The sequence below is a fragment of the Pipistrellus hanaki genome (assembly GCF_964339955.1).
Source record: "Pipistrellus hanaki genome assembly, chromosome: 16".
Classification (NCBI taxonomy): domain Eukaryota; kingdom Metazoa; phylum Chordata; class Mammalia; order Chiroptera; family Vespertilionidae; genus Pipistrellus; species Pipistrellus hanaki.
In genome coordinates this window covers 13,131,542-13,144,877 of record NC_140518.1, presented here as the reverse complement: position 1 = coordinate 13,144,877, position 13,336 = coordinate 13,131,542, and the positions used below count along the sequence as shown (strand labels likewise).

General features: G+C 44.8%; 1 protein-coding gene and 1 pseudogene across 8 annotated transcripts in view; one reads left to right on the top strand and one right to left on the bottom strand.

Annotated features, from left to right (window-relative positions):
• Positions 1–2,409: 2,409 nt before the first annotated feature.
• The window catches only part of GPATCH8 (G-patch domain containing 8), a 66,051-nt gene continuing 55,124 nt past the window's right edge, over positions 2,410–13,336 (bottom strand). For 6 of the 7 annotated variants that reach the window (XM_084863381.1, XM_084863380.1, XM_084863382.1 and 3 more), the window contains 2 exons: positions 11,703–11,833; positions 2,410–7,228 (listed from right to left, as the gene is read on the bottom strand). In XM_084863381.1, the coding sequence (XP_084719507.1) occupies positions 3,337–7,228; positions 11,703–11,833 (4,023 nt within the window). In that variant the 3' untranslated portion in view covers positions 2,410–3,336. Of the gene's footprint in view, positions 8,028–9,317; positions 11,301–11,702; positions 11,834–13,336 lie in introns of those variants that run through there. The other variant, XM_084863386.1, reaches the window with a different exon arrangement.
• LOC311611429 (deoxyuridine 5'-triphosphate nucleotidohydrolase-like) lies at positions 10,797–11,689 on the top strand (annotated as a pseudogene). The gene has a single exon. The product of its transcript is annotated as a deoxyuridine 5'-triphosphate nucleotidohydrolase-like (transcript).

Genomic DNA, 13,336 nt, shown 5'->3' with positions numbered 1-13,336 from the left:
TGGCTGAGGCAGGTACTCTGTCTACAGGCCAGTCTGTTTCTTTCACTGGCACCTTGCCTACTCAGAACATTACTTTTCATAAAAAAAAAATAAATTAAAAAATATATATATATATCGATTTTTTTACAGAGAGGAAGGGAAAGGGATAAAGAGTTAGAAACACTGATCAGCTGCCTCCTGCACACTCATTACTGGGGATGTGCCCGAAACCAAGGTACATGCCCTTGACCGGAATCGAACCTGGGATCCTTCAGTACGGAGGCTGCCACTCTATCCACTGAGCCAAACCGGTCAGGGCATACTTTTCATTTTTTAACATCCTTTCTGGGCAGGAATTTTGCTATTTTAGGAAAATAGGCAGATCTGAGCATCCAACCCAAAGTCCATGTTGAATAGCTTCTCTTCAGTCCAGGGGAGAACACAGCTGTTATGAGTAGGAAAGAAATGACATTGTCCTCCTCCTTCCTGAAAGGCCGAGGAGAGAAACTAATTTATCCCTGCGAATCTATGGTTAGCTGATGCCAAACTTTCCCCCTTTGTGATTTTTAGATACAGCAGAGCTTTTATCAGCTCAGTAAGAAGGCCTATTTCCTCTCACCAGGTAGCTCTCAAGTTCTGTCCTGTATTAAAGGGTCGAGGAGAATAACTGAAGGCCGGTTCTGGTACAGAACTACATCTGGAGGGCAAAGGCCAGGCAGATGACTTGTTAATTCCACTGCCCTGAAGTTTATCCAAAATCCTAAAAATCAAACTCAGAAATTCCAAACCCACTTACTTAGCGAGCACCTACATGCCGTACATTGTATTACACACAGATTACATACCTAAGAGGAAGTAAGGCAGAAATAGAAAATTCTTGTGGGAAAGAGTGGAAAAGGGGTGCACATTCCAAAGCACCTACCCAAGACTGAGGAACTTTACTGCACGCTCTTCCACATCACCATCTTCTCTCTCCCCGGCAGCCTGAGCAGCACAATTCCAAACATCAGAAAAGCTGGTTCTCAAGCGTCTGTCCCTTGATCACTTCGAACAGTCTGTTATTTGTAACCCTAACTCCATCCCTCCCCACTCGCGTGGATGGGGCAACAACCACAACAGACTCTGCTCCGTTTCCACAAATCACTGGTTTATTGGAAAGTTCCTTCCCTAATTTTACAGCATAGATACCTCTATCATATGCGATAAAGTTAAATACAATCTAATATGCTTGTAAGGAAGGATAGGCTATCTTGTTCTTCTTTACTGTTTTTTAAAGTTTTAAAATCACTATTCTGAAAGTTAAAGAAAACTGCCCCCAGAAAGGCAGAGGCAGCCAGAGTATGGCTCAATCTACAAGCTAATGGGAAGGGAAATAGCACAAAAATGTTAATACTGTATTATTTAAATTATTTACATGGGCTGAAAGCAAAGAAAAATGAGTCCCTTCACATCAAAGACGTTTCATTTTTCCAGTGCTAGTTATCAAAAAAATGAGGCTTCTGAATCGTGTGAGGAGCATGAAACAGGTAGGAGGCCGAGTCCAGAGCCTTGTTTGCCCAGCACTTGCTGCTCATAAACGCAAAACCCTTTTCATTTGGGAATTCAAGAAGAAAGGCAGAACAGAGCCTTGCCCAGGTAAGCAGGGTTTTCAGATGACCACCCAACCAATTCTAGCCACAGGAAAAGGCATGGAAATGCCAAACGGGGATCTGCTAATTACACCAAAGAGGGCGAGAACTGCAATACAAACTCTTCTGGGTCAGTGTGTTCGTCAGGGCTGTAACCCAGGGGAAAAGCAAGAAGAGGAAGAGGAATCGAGGTGGTATTTCCTCTGGTACGTACCATGGTGTCACAGAAGAGAAAAGGAATCTTTACTGCTTACGCTCAACTGGGCTGAAGGCATGGAAACTATGAAGAAAAGAATGTGCAGTATCTATAAATGTGCTCACGTCCCAACAAGAGGAGGAAGAAAACGGAACTCTACCATCGCCCCGTCTACTTCTACTTGTTTCTAGCTAACCAAAAAGGCACATTAAAAAAAAAAAAAAAATTATCAGAGGAGGCGAAGTACTAGGAAGGCAAATGGACTGCCTAGAACAAGGCATCAGAAACCCCCAATCACTCTGACTCTCACTGCTTTCAAATAAAGCTCCTGAACGTTTTCCTCCTCTGTGGGCCCACCTGTTTCTCTGTAAAAAACAACAAAACGAAGTGTATGAAGGAGCCTGCCATAAATGAGTATTCCTGAACCCCCAGCTGAGTGATGCTCAGTATTTCAAAAACCCCAGTGTGGGGGCACCACTTAATGCAAATTACTGAACATTCTGTCCCAGCAAAAACGTTAAACAATGTTCCTTTTTTGCTCTAACATTTTTATAGTTCATAACTTCAAAAAATACATGAGTTTGATAAAATATACATGCTTAGTCATTTTTGCATCTAGCAGAAAACAAATACTTTATTTTTTGCTTTCATCTTATAACTTTTAGTTTCTTAATTCAACTAGGCAAACATATTTACACAAAGCCACCAGAACAAGGATCACTTAAAGAGCTAGATGTAAAAAATATTATTGCAGTATACTACAAATATGGAACCTTTTTTATGAGCTACAAAAAGCAGCATTTGCGTTTATAGAGTTCAGTGCAATTTTTTTTTTTACGTTAAAAAAATCCTATAAATTAAGAAGGAAACATCAACATGACAGAAGAAAATACACCCTTCAGACATACAAGCTCCTCTCTGGGGAAACACATGAAAACTGTGTTCCGCGTAGCTTGTAATCATGATCGGATCTTCTTTTCTGGGGGAGTCCGATGTCTCTTCTGGGATGAGGGACACGAGGCTCTTTATGTGGGAAGTGGATCCAAAAACAGAGTAACATCTGACTCCAGGTCTGACTCCCTGTCCACCTCACCCAGGATAACACAAGGTCACCAAGGGATGGTCAGACACTGGGAAGGCAGGATCAGATGGACAACCCGCCGGCCAGAGAGGAGGAAAGGTTTTAAAATTTACAGAAGGGAAGAGCGGAGGTTAAACAGTAGAGGGAGGAGGGGAGTATATAAACGTGACCATCTGGAAATGTTGCTGCAGAGGGGCGGGTAGCACTTACTGGTGTTTCCCAGCCTGGAAACACAGGAGGGGGAGGGATACAAGGAAAATGGGGGAAATCCCTGATAGTAAACCCAAAGCAAACCTCAAATCTAAAACCACCCCTGCAAGCCAAAACTTAATTCTTTGGCTATCAGACACGGCCCGTCCAGCTTCTACTTGCTGGTATTAATGGCTCAACACCCCCAAGGGAAGACTTATGGGTCACCTTCCCTGGTCCTACCTGGGCTCTCCTCCCCCAACTCATGTGCCATGGCCAGGGGGGTGCTGCAGGTCCTGACCTGAGAAGATGGGGTGAAGAAGTGGGTGAAGGTGCAGGGCAGTGGCAGCTGCTGCAGCGGGCCGTGGGGCAAGCAGGGTAGGATAGAGGGCAGCATGTGGGACAGGGTGGAAGGTGAAGGGTCCAGGATGGATGGCTGAGGCAGGAATGATGTGAATGGGATGGCTAGCGAGAAAGGTGGCAGGGTGGCCAGGGATGATCGAGTGAGTGAGGTGGGACAAGGAAATGGGTGTCAGGTGGGGCTGGGGAATATGATGCACTTGGGCAAGTGGCTGGGGATGAGGGTGGGGGTGAATGCCAATGGCAGCAGCAGCTGCTGCGGCGTGATGCTGTAGGATGGCATGCTGAACAGTTGTGATGGAGGTGGCAGAGGCCGTGGCCGGCTGCTGGATGTGGATGGGCTGCAGGGCTGGAGTGGCTGGGGCCAGGGCAGCAGAGGCTGGAAAGGCTTTCACTTGCTTGGCTAGAAGCTGCTGCTGGATGTGCTGCTGTGCAGCCTGCTGGAGTTTGCTGTACTTCTCCATCTCCTCGGGAGTGAAGGTGATGGGCTGGCTTTCCAGGGGGGCCAGGGAAGCGTCCTCTGCCCCATCAGCTGACTCAATACTAGGCTCCCCACTGGGAGGCGCATAACCGGAGAAGTGCTCAAGTTCTGGCACTCCTGGCAGCAAGCTAGCTTCCACAGGGCCTGGCTGACTGCCGCTCTCCAAGGATTCCAGGGTGTCCCCATCGCTGGGGTCCGGGAGGTAGCTATGGGAGATGGCCGGGTCCCCAGGATAGCCATCAGAGTGCACTGGGGTGCCTAGTGGAGCCACAGGGTGAGTAGCAGTAGTAGCTTCTTCAGATTTCGGCTCTTCTGGAGGTGGGTCTGGTCGGGAGCCAGCTGTTTCCGCTGAGGGGTACTGATGTCCAAATGGGGCATCGCTGTTCCCTGGAGGCCCTTCCTCTGTCTCTGACTGTTCTTGCTCTTCCCCCCTTTCTACGCCAGACTCTTCACATTTCTTGGTGGTGGGCTTTCGGGTAGCTGGGAGCTTCCCTATCAGTGGAAGGACAGGCTTATTGCCAAGAGAGGGGGGGAGCTTGGGCCCAAAGTAACCCTGTGGCGGGTCCTTGAGCTTGAGCCCAGCTTTATTTGGGGTGGCCGGCACCTCCTCACTCACACTGGGCTTCCTCTCCACTTTCCTCGACTGGACCTTCTCCAGCAGAAGCCTGGCAGTGAGAGAGTTCTTATCTTCGGGGCTGCAGTCACTCTCCGATCCCCTTCCTGTGCCAACACTGCTGTTCTGAGCGGGTAGGCCTGTCCCTTTACTATCATCTCCTCTGCCATCTTCCTTTTTCTCATGGCCTTCTCCTCGACCAGATCGGAAATAATGAGGAGACTGGGAGCGGTAGATTTTAGAGCGAATGAAGTCTCGACGGCCGGAACGCCTCTCCTCAGGGCTCTCGTGACCCCACGATCCTTTCCTAGAGCCTGACCTCTGGGAAGGGCTTCTGGTGCTGCGGCTGTGGTCCCGGCTGTAGCTCCGGCTTCGCTGCCAGCTGTGAGCTGTGGTACTACGGCTCCTCCGTTTGCTGCGGCTGCGGCTGCAACTACTGCTGCGGCTGCGGCCCCGGGATCTTGAGCGGTCTCTGGTGTGACTCCGAGACCGGCTTCGGGACTGGCTGCAACTGAGGCTGTAGTCATCAGAAGATGAGTATTTGTGCCGCTTGGACCGGTGCTTGGAGCTGGTGTAGTCCGAGTCGTCAGAGCCATGGGAGCGCTTTGAGTGCCTATGCGATCGGTCACTGTAGTCGCTATAGCTGTCATCAGAATAACTGTGCTGCCTGCTATAGCAGCTCTGGTCGGAAGAAGCCTCTGAGCTACTTGAGTAAGAACGCTGGGAGGACCGGTGTGAGGAATGGCGCCGGCCAGACCGTGAGCGGCTATGGGAATGCTCACTGCCCGAGTCTTCCTCCTCCTCCTCCTCCTCCTCTTCGCTGTACTGGGATGGGGACTTCTGGTGCGGCCGGCGTGAGGACACGTCATCACTGTCCTCATCTCCACTGCTGGGTCGACTGCGGTGGCTGGACCGGCTGCTCCGTTTGGTGCTCGCTCTGCGCTGGCAGGATGAAGCCGGAGGCTCACCTTTGTGTTTCCTCCCACCGTGATCCTGAGAGCTGCCGCCACCTCCACCTTCCTCCTTCTTGCCGCCGCCGCCTTCCTCACCCGGGAGGGGCCTCCGCTGGGAGTCGTCCTGGGCTCGCCGCCGCCTTCTCGGCGGGGCGGGGCTGCCGCTCCCGGGGGGCTCCGGCTTGGGGCCCCGCTCAGAGTCCGCCGGGGCTGACTTATTCTTCTTCCGTTTTCGTTTCTTGCGCTTCTTAGACTTCTCCCCAGACTCCACCTTAGAGCCTTTGTCTTCTGGGTCAGCCTTGTGTTTCCGTTTGTGTTTGCTGGATTTTTTGTGTTTCTTTTTCTTTTTGTGCCGATGGGACTTCCCAGATCGTTCTTTCTTGCTGGGAAGGCTTCTCCCTGCGTCTTCTGCTTCCGATCCATGGCTGCCACTGGGCTCCTGCTTATTCAGGCCGCGACAAGAAGACCCTGGGGCAGGCGCGTCCATCCTACCTCCTGAGGACTGTTCTGCTCTCTCTCCTCCTTCCTCCCTTCTGTCGGGCGCCCCAGGACCGTGGCCGTGGAGATGGTCCTTCGAGGAGCCTCCCATGTCCTTTGGTTTCTCTGTCCCTTTAGCTCTGGCATCTTTGTTCCTTGAAAGTTTAAAGTCAAAGTACAAAGGGTTACAACTGTAGGAAATGGAGGGTTCTGCCTTGGTGAAAATTAACAGCTCTGATGGCCACTGGAGGGCAGTGCTTTCATCTTTGCTCAAAACCGGAAAGAAGGGACCGGTGGGATGTTTGGGTCCCTCCCGGCTTTCCTTCCCGGGAGGGGCGGGCTGAGAGGTTTCTTTGGAAGGGTTAGACTCACAAATCTGGATACCTGAAGACTTCTGACTCTGACTCTCTAAACTCTGCTCACCTATGTCCCCTCCTGAAGCCTTCTTTGTCTCAGCTTTGCTTGCAGGTTCTGAGGGCTCAGCCGCACTGGTTTCCGCCTGCTGCTCCGAGACTTCACCAACAGTCTTTTCTGCTCCTTGGCCTGCTGCCACCTTGCTGAAGCGTTTGGGCTTGGGAGAATTGCTCTTTTTGCTCTCTGGGGCGTTCTTTGGGTGCGGATTATTATCACCTTCCATTTGTTCACTAGCTCTCATGAAGAGGAGGAAGGGAAAGTTGGGTTTCACTTTGCAGTGCGCTGGGGGGATGTAGTGGTAATACTCTGGCTCTGTGGCCCCCGCTCCTTCTTCTCGCTTCATTCTTTTCAACTTGGATAATGTTGAGGCAAGGGACCCTCCATCCTGAGGGTCTTCGTCCTCCTTTTTGCCATCGAGATTACTACTAGCATCAGAGTCTCCCACCTTCTGCAGTCCTTGGTCAGAACCCTTCTCATCAGCCTTGGCTCCATCTTCAGAGGTCCCTTCCTCTGCGTGGTCCTTGAAAACTGATGCTATTGATTCGAGTTTGACAGGAGCTTTCTTGGCAAAAGAAAATGACACGCCCACTTTTTGCAATGGGGTGCCCAGATTATTCTTAATGCCAAAGCTGATACCTTGGGAGGCTAAGCCAGGAGCCTGTGCCAGTCCAGTGGTATTAGTGATTTGCACTGCAGTGAAAGGGCCTCCTTTATCTGTGGAGAACTCAGATCCTAGTCCACAAGTGGCAGGGACACTTGCACCACTATTTGTAGCTGATTCATCTTTATCATCATCTCCACCTTCTTCATCTACAGCCACTGTGGTGGGTCTGAACATAGGACCACTTCCAGGTGCACTACACATTGATTTAAAAAAACAAAAAACAAAAAACAAACAAACAATAAAGAAACAAACTCAGGTTGAGGAGCACATTTCATACGTATTCTAAAATACTTACCTCACGTTCTATCATTCTTCACAGGGAGGCCTAAAAGACCCTGAGTATGGTCATTCCCTAGCCTTGTGCTAATGAAGAGAACTCCCAGTGAGGTTAGGCAGTCTCATAGTGTTTGTTAATCTATCAAGCTACATTTCCAAAACTAGTCAGTTACTATTTCTTCTAAGGCATCTCAAATGTCATTTTTTAAAATGTGCATGTTCTCTGCGTTAAACATAATCAGAAACCTCCAAAGTGCTGCTACTCTATGGCAGTCTGTGGCTAGCATGTCTATTTTAGAAACTAAGGGTCTGCGCCTATTTCCTGGGCCCCACACATCTAAGCATTTACTTATAAAAAACATATATTAAAAAAAATTGATTTCAGAGAGGAAGGGAGAGGGAGAGAGCTAGAAACATCAATGATAAGAATCATTGATCAACTGCCTACTGCACACCCCCCATTGGGGACCGACCTCACAATCTGGGCATGGGTCTTGACTGGGAACTAAACCATAGCCTCCTCACTGCTCAACTCCTCACTGCTCAACCACTGAGCCACACTGGCCAGCTGCTTTGGTTTTGATTCTTTCTGGGCATTACATACAATGATCATGATACTACTAAGGACTTTCTTAGGTTTGAAAACAGGAACACCGAGGAGCCTCAAAACCAGCATTTTAAACCCCTGTATGCCTGAAATCTTTATAGTATATCAACTATTGGGTCGGCAGCTAAGTAATTGCGGGTTTCACACATATATGGCTTCAGTTGAATTTTTAGGTTTGCAGACGTAGTACAAATGTAAAACACATTTTGTTATTTGATAGTTGGCTATTCAGCTGTTAATCAGTAAAAAAAGTTTTTTGATCTGTTTTGTAGTTTTCGTTTGGCGCTCGTTGAAAAATGGAAAATCAAAAGGAACATTTTCGTCATATTTTGCTTTTTTATTTCCTCAAAGGGAAAAACGCATCGCAAGCTCATAAAAAGTTATGTTCTGTTTATGGTGACGAAGCCTTAAAAGAATGGCAGTGTCAAAATTGGTTTGCCAAATTTCGTTCTGGTGATTTTTCACTCAAAGATGAAAAACGCTCTGGTCGTCCAGTTGAAGTTGATGACGCCCTAATCAAAGCAATAATCAATTCGGACTGTCACAGTACAACACGTGAGATTGCAGAGAAGCTTCATGTATCACATACATGCATTGAAAATCACTTAAAACAACTTGGCTATGTTCAAAAACTCGATACATGGGTTCCTCACGAACTGAAAGAATCACAGTTAACGCAACGCATTAGCAGCTGCAATTTGCTAAAGAAACGTAATGAAAATGATCCATTTTTAAAACGACTGATAACTGGCGATGAAAAATGGGTTGTTTACAACAATATCAAGCGGAAAAGATCGTGGAGCAGGCCAGGTGAACCAACTCAAACAACATCAAAAGCTGATATTCATCAAAAGAAGGTTTTGTTATCAGTTTGGTGGGATTACAAAGGAATTATCTACTGTGAACTCTTACCACCCAACCAAACGATCAATTCTGATGTCTACATTGAACAACTAACGAAATTAAACAATGCAGTTGAAGAAAAGCGGCCCGAATTGACAAATCGAAAAGGTGTTGTATTCCATCATGACAATGCAAGGCCACACACATCTTTGGTCACTCGGCAAAAATTAATGGAGCTTGGTTGGGATGTTTTGCCACATCCACCATATAGTCCTGACCTTGCACCATCTGATTACTTTTTGTTTCGATCTTTACAAAACTCCTTGAATGGTAAAAATTTCAATAATGATGATGATGTCAAATCGTACCTGATTCAGTTTTTTGCTAATAAAAACCAGAAGTTTTTTGAACGTGGGATTATGATGCTGCCTGAAAGATGGCAAAAGGTCATTGATCAAAATGGGCAATACATTACAGAATAAAGTTATTTAGTTCCATGAAAAAATTGTCTTTGATTTTCTTTAAAAAATCCGCAATTACTTAGTTGCCGACCCACTATAAAGGCATCTCTCAAGCTAAAGAGCATTAGATATCTATTTGAAGTCCACATTATCTGAACTCTACTACTAGCTGTCTTTAACTCAGGAATCAAATATATTTGGATCACGTGGTAATCCTTGCTATTGGAAGATAGAAACCCAACAGATTTGGATAGCAGCAGATACTTACACTGTGTCATAAAACCTACCACACAGCAAAGAAAACCTCAAACTGAATAAAAAGGGGATTTATTTTGGTACTTGCTTAGTCTTTGCCATGTTACTTCAGTAATACTTACTATGGGGTCATGCATCACTCCTAGGATAAATACCTGATGAGGGTTCGAAACTTTCTTTTTTTCCCCCATGAGATTACTCAGTCATCTTTTAGCTGTTTGTTTGTAAAAGTGAGAACTAAAAGCTACCTCTGAGAAAAAACATGTATTAAAAATGTCCTGAACTACTTTTAAGGAGCTGCCCTTGCAGCAGGTCCAAGAGGAATGTGTTTTACTACATAAAGAGCTGCTAAAGAAGCAATCTATACACAGTTTCACTCAACATTAGGGCTCAGGTTAATTGTTTCGAAACTTACACTAACGTGCTTTTTCTCCCTTCCTTCTGCCTCCAAAACATAAAAGAAGTAAATTAGTAAAAAAGGATCCAGAGACAAAAATAAACCTATTAAGTCAAGGAACTAGGCTGTAAACTTTTAATAAGAATGACCAGTTTATCTTTTAACTGTTACCAGTTCCTTCCTTTGGTTCTGGTCAGCCATTAAAAATAAACATGGGGCCCTAGTCAGTTTGGCTCAGTGGACAGAGTGTCCGTCTGCAGACTGAAGGGTTCTGGATTCTATTCCGGTCAGGGGCACATGCCAAGGTTGTGGGCTCAATCCCTAGTGACAGGAGACAGCCAATCAATGGTTCAATGGTTCTCTCCCATCACTGATGTTTTTATTTTTCTCTCCCCTCCTCTCTGAAATCAATAAAAATATAGTTAAACAAACAAAATGGGGTCCAGCCAGTGTGGCTCAGTGGTTGAGTGTTGATCCATGAACCAGGAGGGCAGTTTTATTTTTCTCTCCTCCTTCTCCCTTCCTCTCTCTGAAATCAATTAAAAATAAATAAAAACAAAACAAACAGATAAGAAAGGGGTAGAAGAGGTTCTATGGGGGACAAATGGTATGAAAAAAAAAAAAAAAAGAGGGAGAAAACATAAACTTAACCCAAACCAAACAAACAAACAAACATGGGGGCCCAGACCTTCTCATTGAGCATATACCTCATGAATCCTTAGATGCTTAAAGACTGGGTCCCCAAAGTCTAATTGCTTAGCAATTCAGCCTTAAGTGGGAAAAATTTAACCTAAGGCAAATACCAGCCCCAAACTGTTAAGCAGGAGGAACCTTAGAGCACTCCCTAGGTTTCATAGTATCTGTACTAACTTATAGTACTTACAAGGCAGTCACACCGCCTCCACCTGTGGTCAGCCCGGCCATGACATGCTCTGAAGACACACTGGCCGTCTCCCCCAGCAAGCGGCCAGGCCTGCAGAGGGCGGCCTGCGGCTTCGCTTTGGGCGGCTCTCTGAGCACGCCACCGCCCCCACCAAGGGCCCGCGTGCCGCTGTACAGGGCCCTGATTACCAGTACCACCCTCGGAGAAAACCCTGTGAAGCCGACATTCAGACAGCTCTTCCTCTGGGTGCTGTGGAAAGGAGCTCCACGTTCCGGCTTGGCTGCAAAACACTTGATAGGAGCTGGTGCTATAGATGTAGATTACAGAGGAAATTTTGGTGTTGTACTGTTTAATTTTGGAAAAGAAAAATTTGAAGTAAAAAAGGGTGACCGAATTGCCATTTGTGAATGGATTTTTTTATCCAGAAATAGAGGAAGTTCAAGTTTTGGACGACACTGAAAGGGGCTCAGGAGGTTTTGGTTCTACTGGAAAAAAGGAAGTTACTACATGTGAATCTGTGCTGCAGTACTTTTTAGTTATAAAACAATAATGTAACAAATGTGATTTTTTGCATAAGAATGAATGTTGGAGATAGGAACAATAATAGTTGCATAATTTACCGAGCATAATTTATATGTACTAACACTCTTATAAGCACTTTTAATGTAGTGACTTAATCACTCTTCACAACTATAGAGATTAGTCTGTTATTACCATCTCCATCCTATAGATAAGGAAACTGAGGCACAGAGGTTAGATAATTTAAGGTCACACAGGTTGTAGAATATGGCCTCAGGTGAACATCTACTTAGTCAGTATAGCATACTCTAAGTATAGATATGCTTTTAGGTTGAAAGAGGAATCTATTAAAAACTAAAGCATTATAATTCTTAAATCTTAAGGATTATAATTATCCATAGACCCTCTGAGAGAAAATGTCCTTACCATTCAGCTTGTTTTCTTTGCTCTGCCAGCTCATGGAGACGCCGAAGGGCTTTTTCCTGTTTCTTCTCATCCTTGCGGGATCTTGAAGAAACATTTCGAGCAAACTCTCTCTGCTTGAGATCTTTCAATCTCTGGGTTAACAAAAGAAGGGAAGAGAGGGAGGATGATTTAGAGTAACCTGGGGATCCTGAAAGCAAGGCCTTTAAAATTTACCCTCAATCAACGGTTATAGTGCTAGTGTAGAATACACTGTTATACTCTCTTCTGGTAATAGAAAACACAACGGCTGATTATTTTGGGTATCACACTTGTAGTATCTGCATTTCTAATTACAACAGCATACCATTTGCTTTATTGAGAAAACTTAAATGATGTCAGAAGCAATGAGCAAATTTTAGAACACTAGGAAGAAAGAAAAGGAACTATTTAATCACCTGCTCTTCCAGGATGCAAAACCAGACAAATAGAACATGAGATAAATTGTAATAACACAAGTCAAAGAAAACAGAAAGGGGTTAAACTAGTACAGAAAGTTACTCAGGTGTAAGATCTTAAAAAGCAATGTACAGCTTACATGGGGAGATTATTTGAATCAGAACTAACAAAGAGAAAGCATACGTTTATTTCACCATAAAAAGGTGCTATTATTTCTTTTTAGCATGAACAGTTTTCCTGCGACTATCAAACAAACCATTTTCCAATGCTACTAGCATGTTCGGAGCTCACCAGTTTGACCAATCACGTTTCACCCGATCAGTCTGGTGAAATTAGACAGTAATATGTGTAGCTTTTCATTGCTTCATGGCCCTGAGAGGAACATCCAGGAGATGAGAAGGGAGAATAGAGATAAATCAAATAATTTATTACTTAAAATCCTAATAAAAGAATGGATCTTTTATTCTCAGAAGCTATTATATATTTTTCCTTAAAACAAAAGAACAAGAACCAAAAAAGAACAGTGCTATGACACCCTGGTAACAGAGTCCAGACATATTTATCTGCAATGAAGACAGAATTAAAATTATTTTTAACACACTAGATAATATTAAAACCAAAAGAAACCAAAACACATACAATAGCCTATGTTTTTACAACAGCATTGGGAAAAAGAATTTGACCCAATATAAAGTGGACATTGCTTTGTGGAAAGTCATGATGTTCAACAGACAAAGGAATTTTCTTAGCTAGTATTTATGAAATGTGTTTTGAGTATTTTTGAACTGGGAAGGGAAAAGGGTGGAAAGACACACACAGAGAGAGATATACAGCTAAAGACACTAGTAGAAAAACTCACTCTTGTGATCTGGGCTCCCAAATTAGAAGGATTTGCTTTCAATACATCAGCTGAAAATGTCACATCACAAAGAAAAAAAAGTAAAATAAAACAAGAGTGGAAGAGAAAAAAAAAAAAGAAGCATTACTACACAAGCTCTCAGAGAATCTGCACACTATTATACTGAGCAATCAGGGACAAAACCATCAACTCTAAAAGGGGTGGGAAGAAAGGAAGCACCTGTACAACACAGATATGTGTACATTTACACAGACTTGACATAGTAACAATCCTTCCTACATAAATGGAAGAACTGTATTTTTTTCAGGAAAAAATAGTTATAGAGCTCAAGGAAAGACCA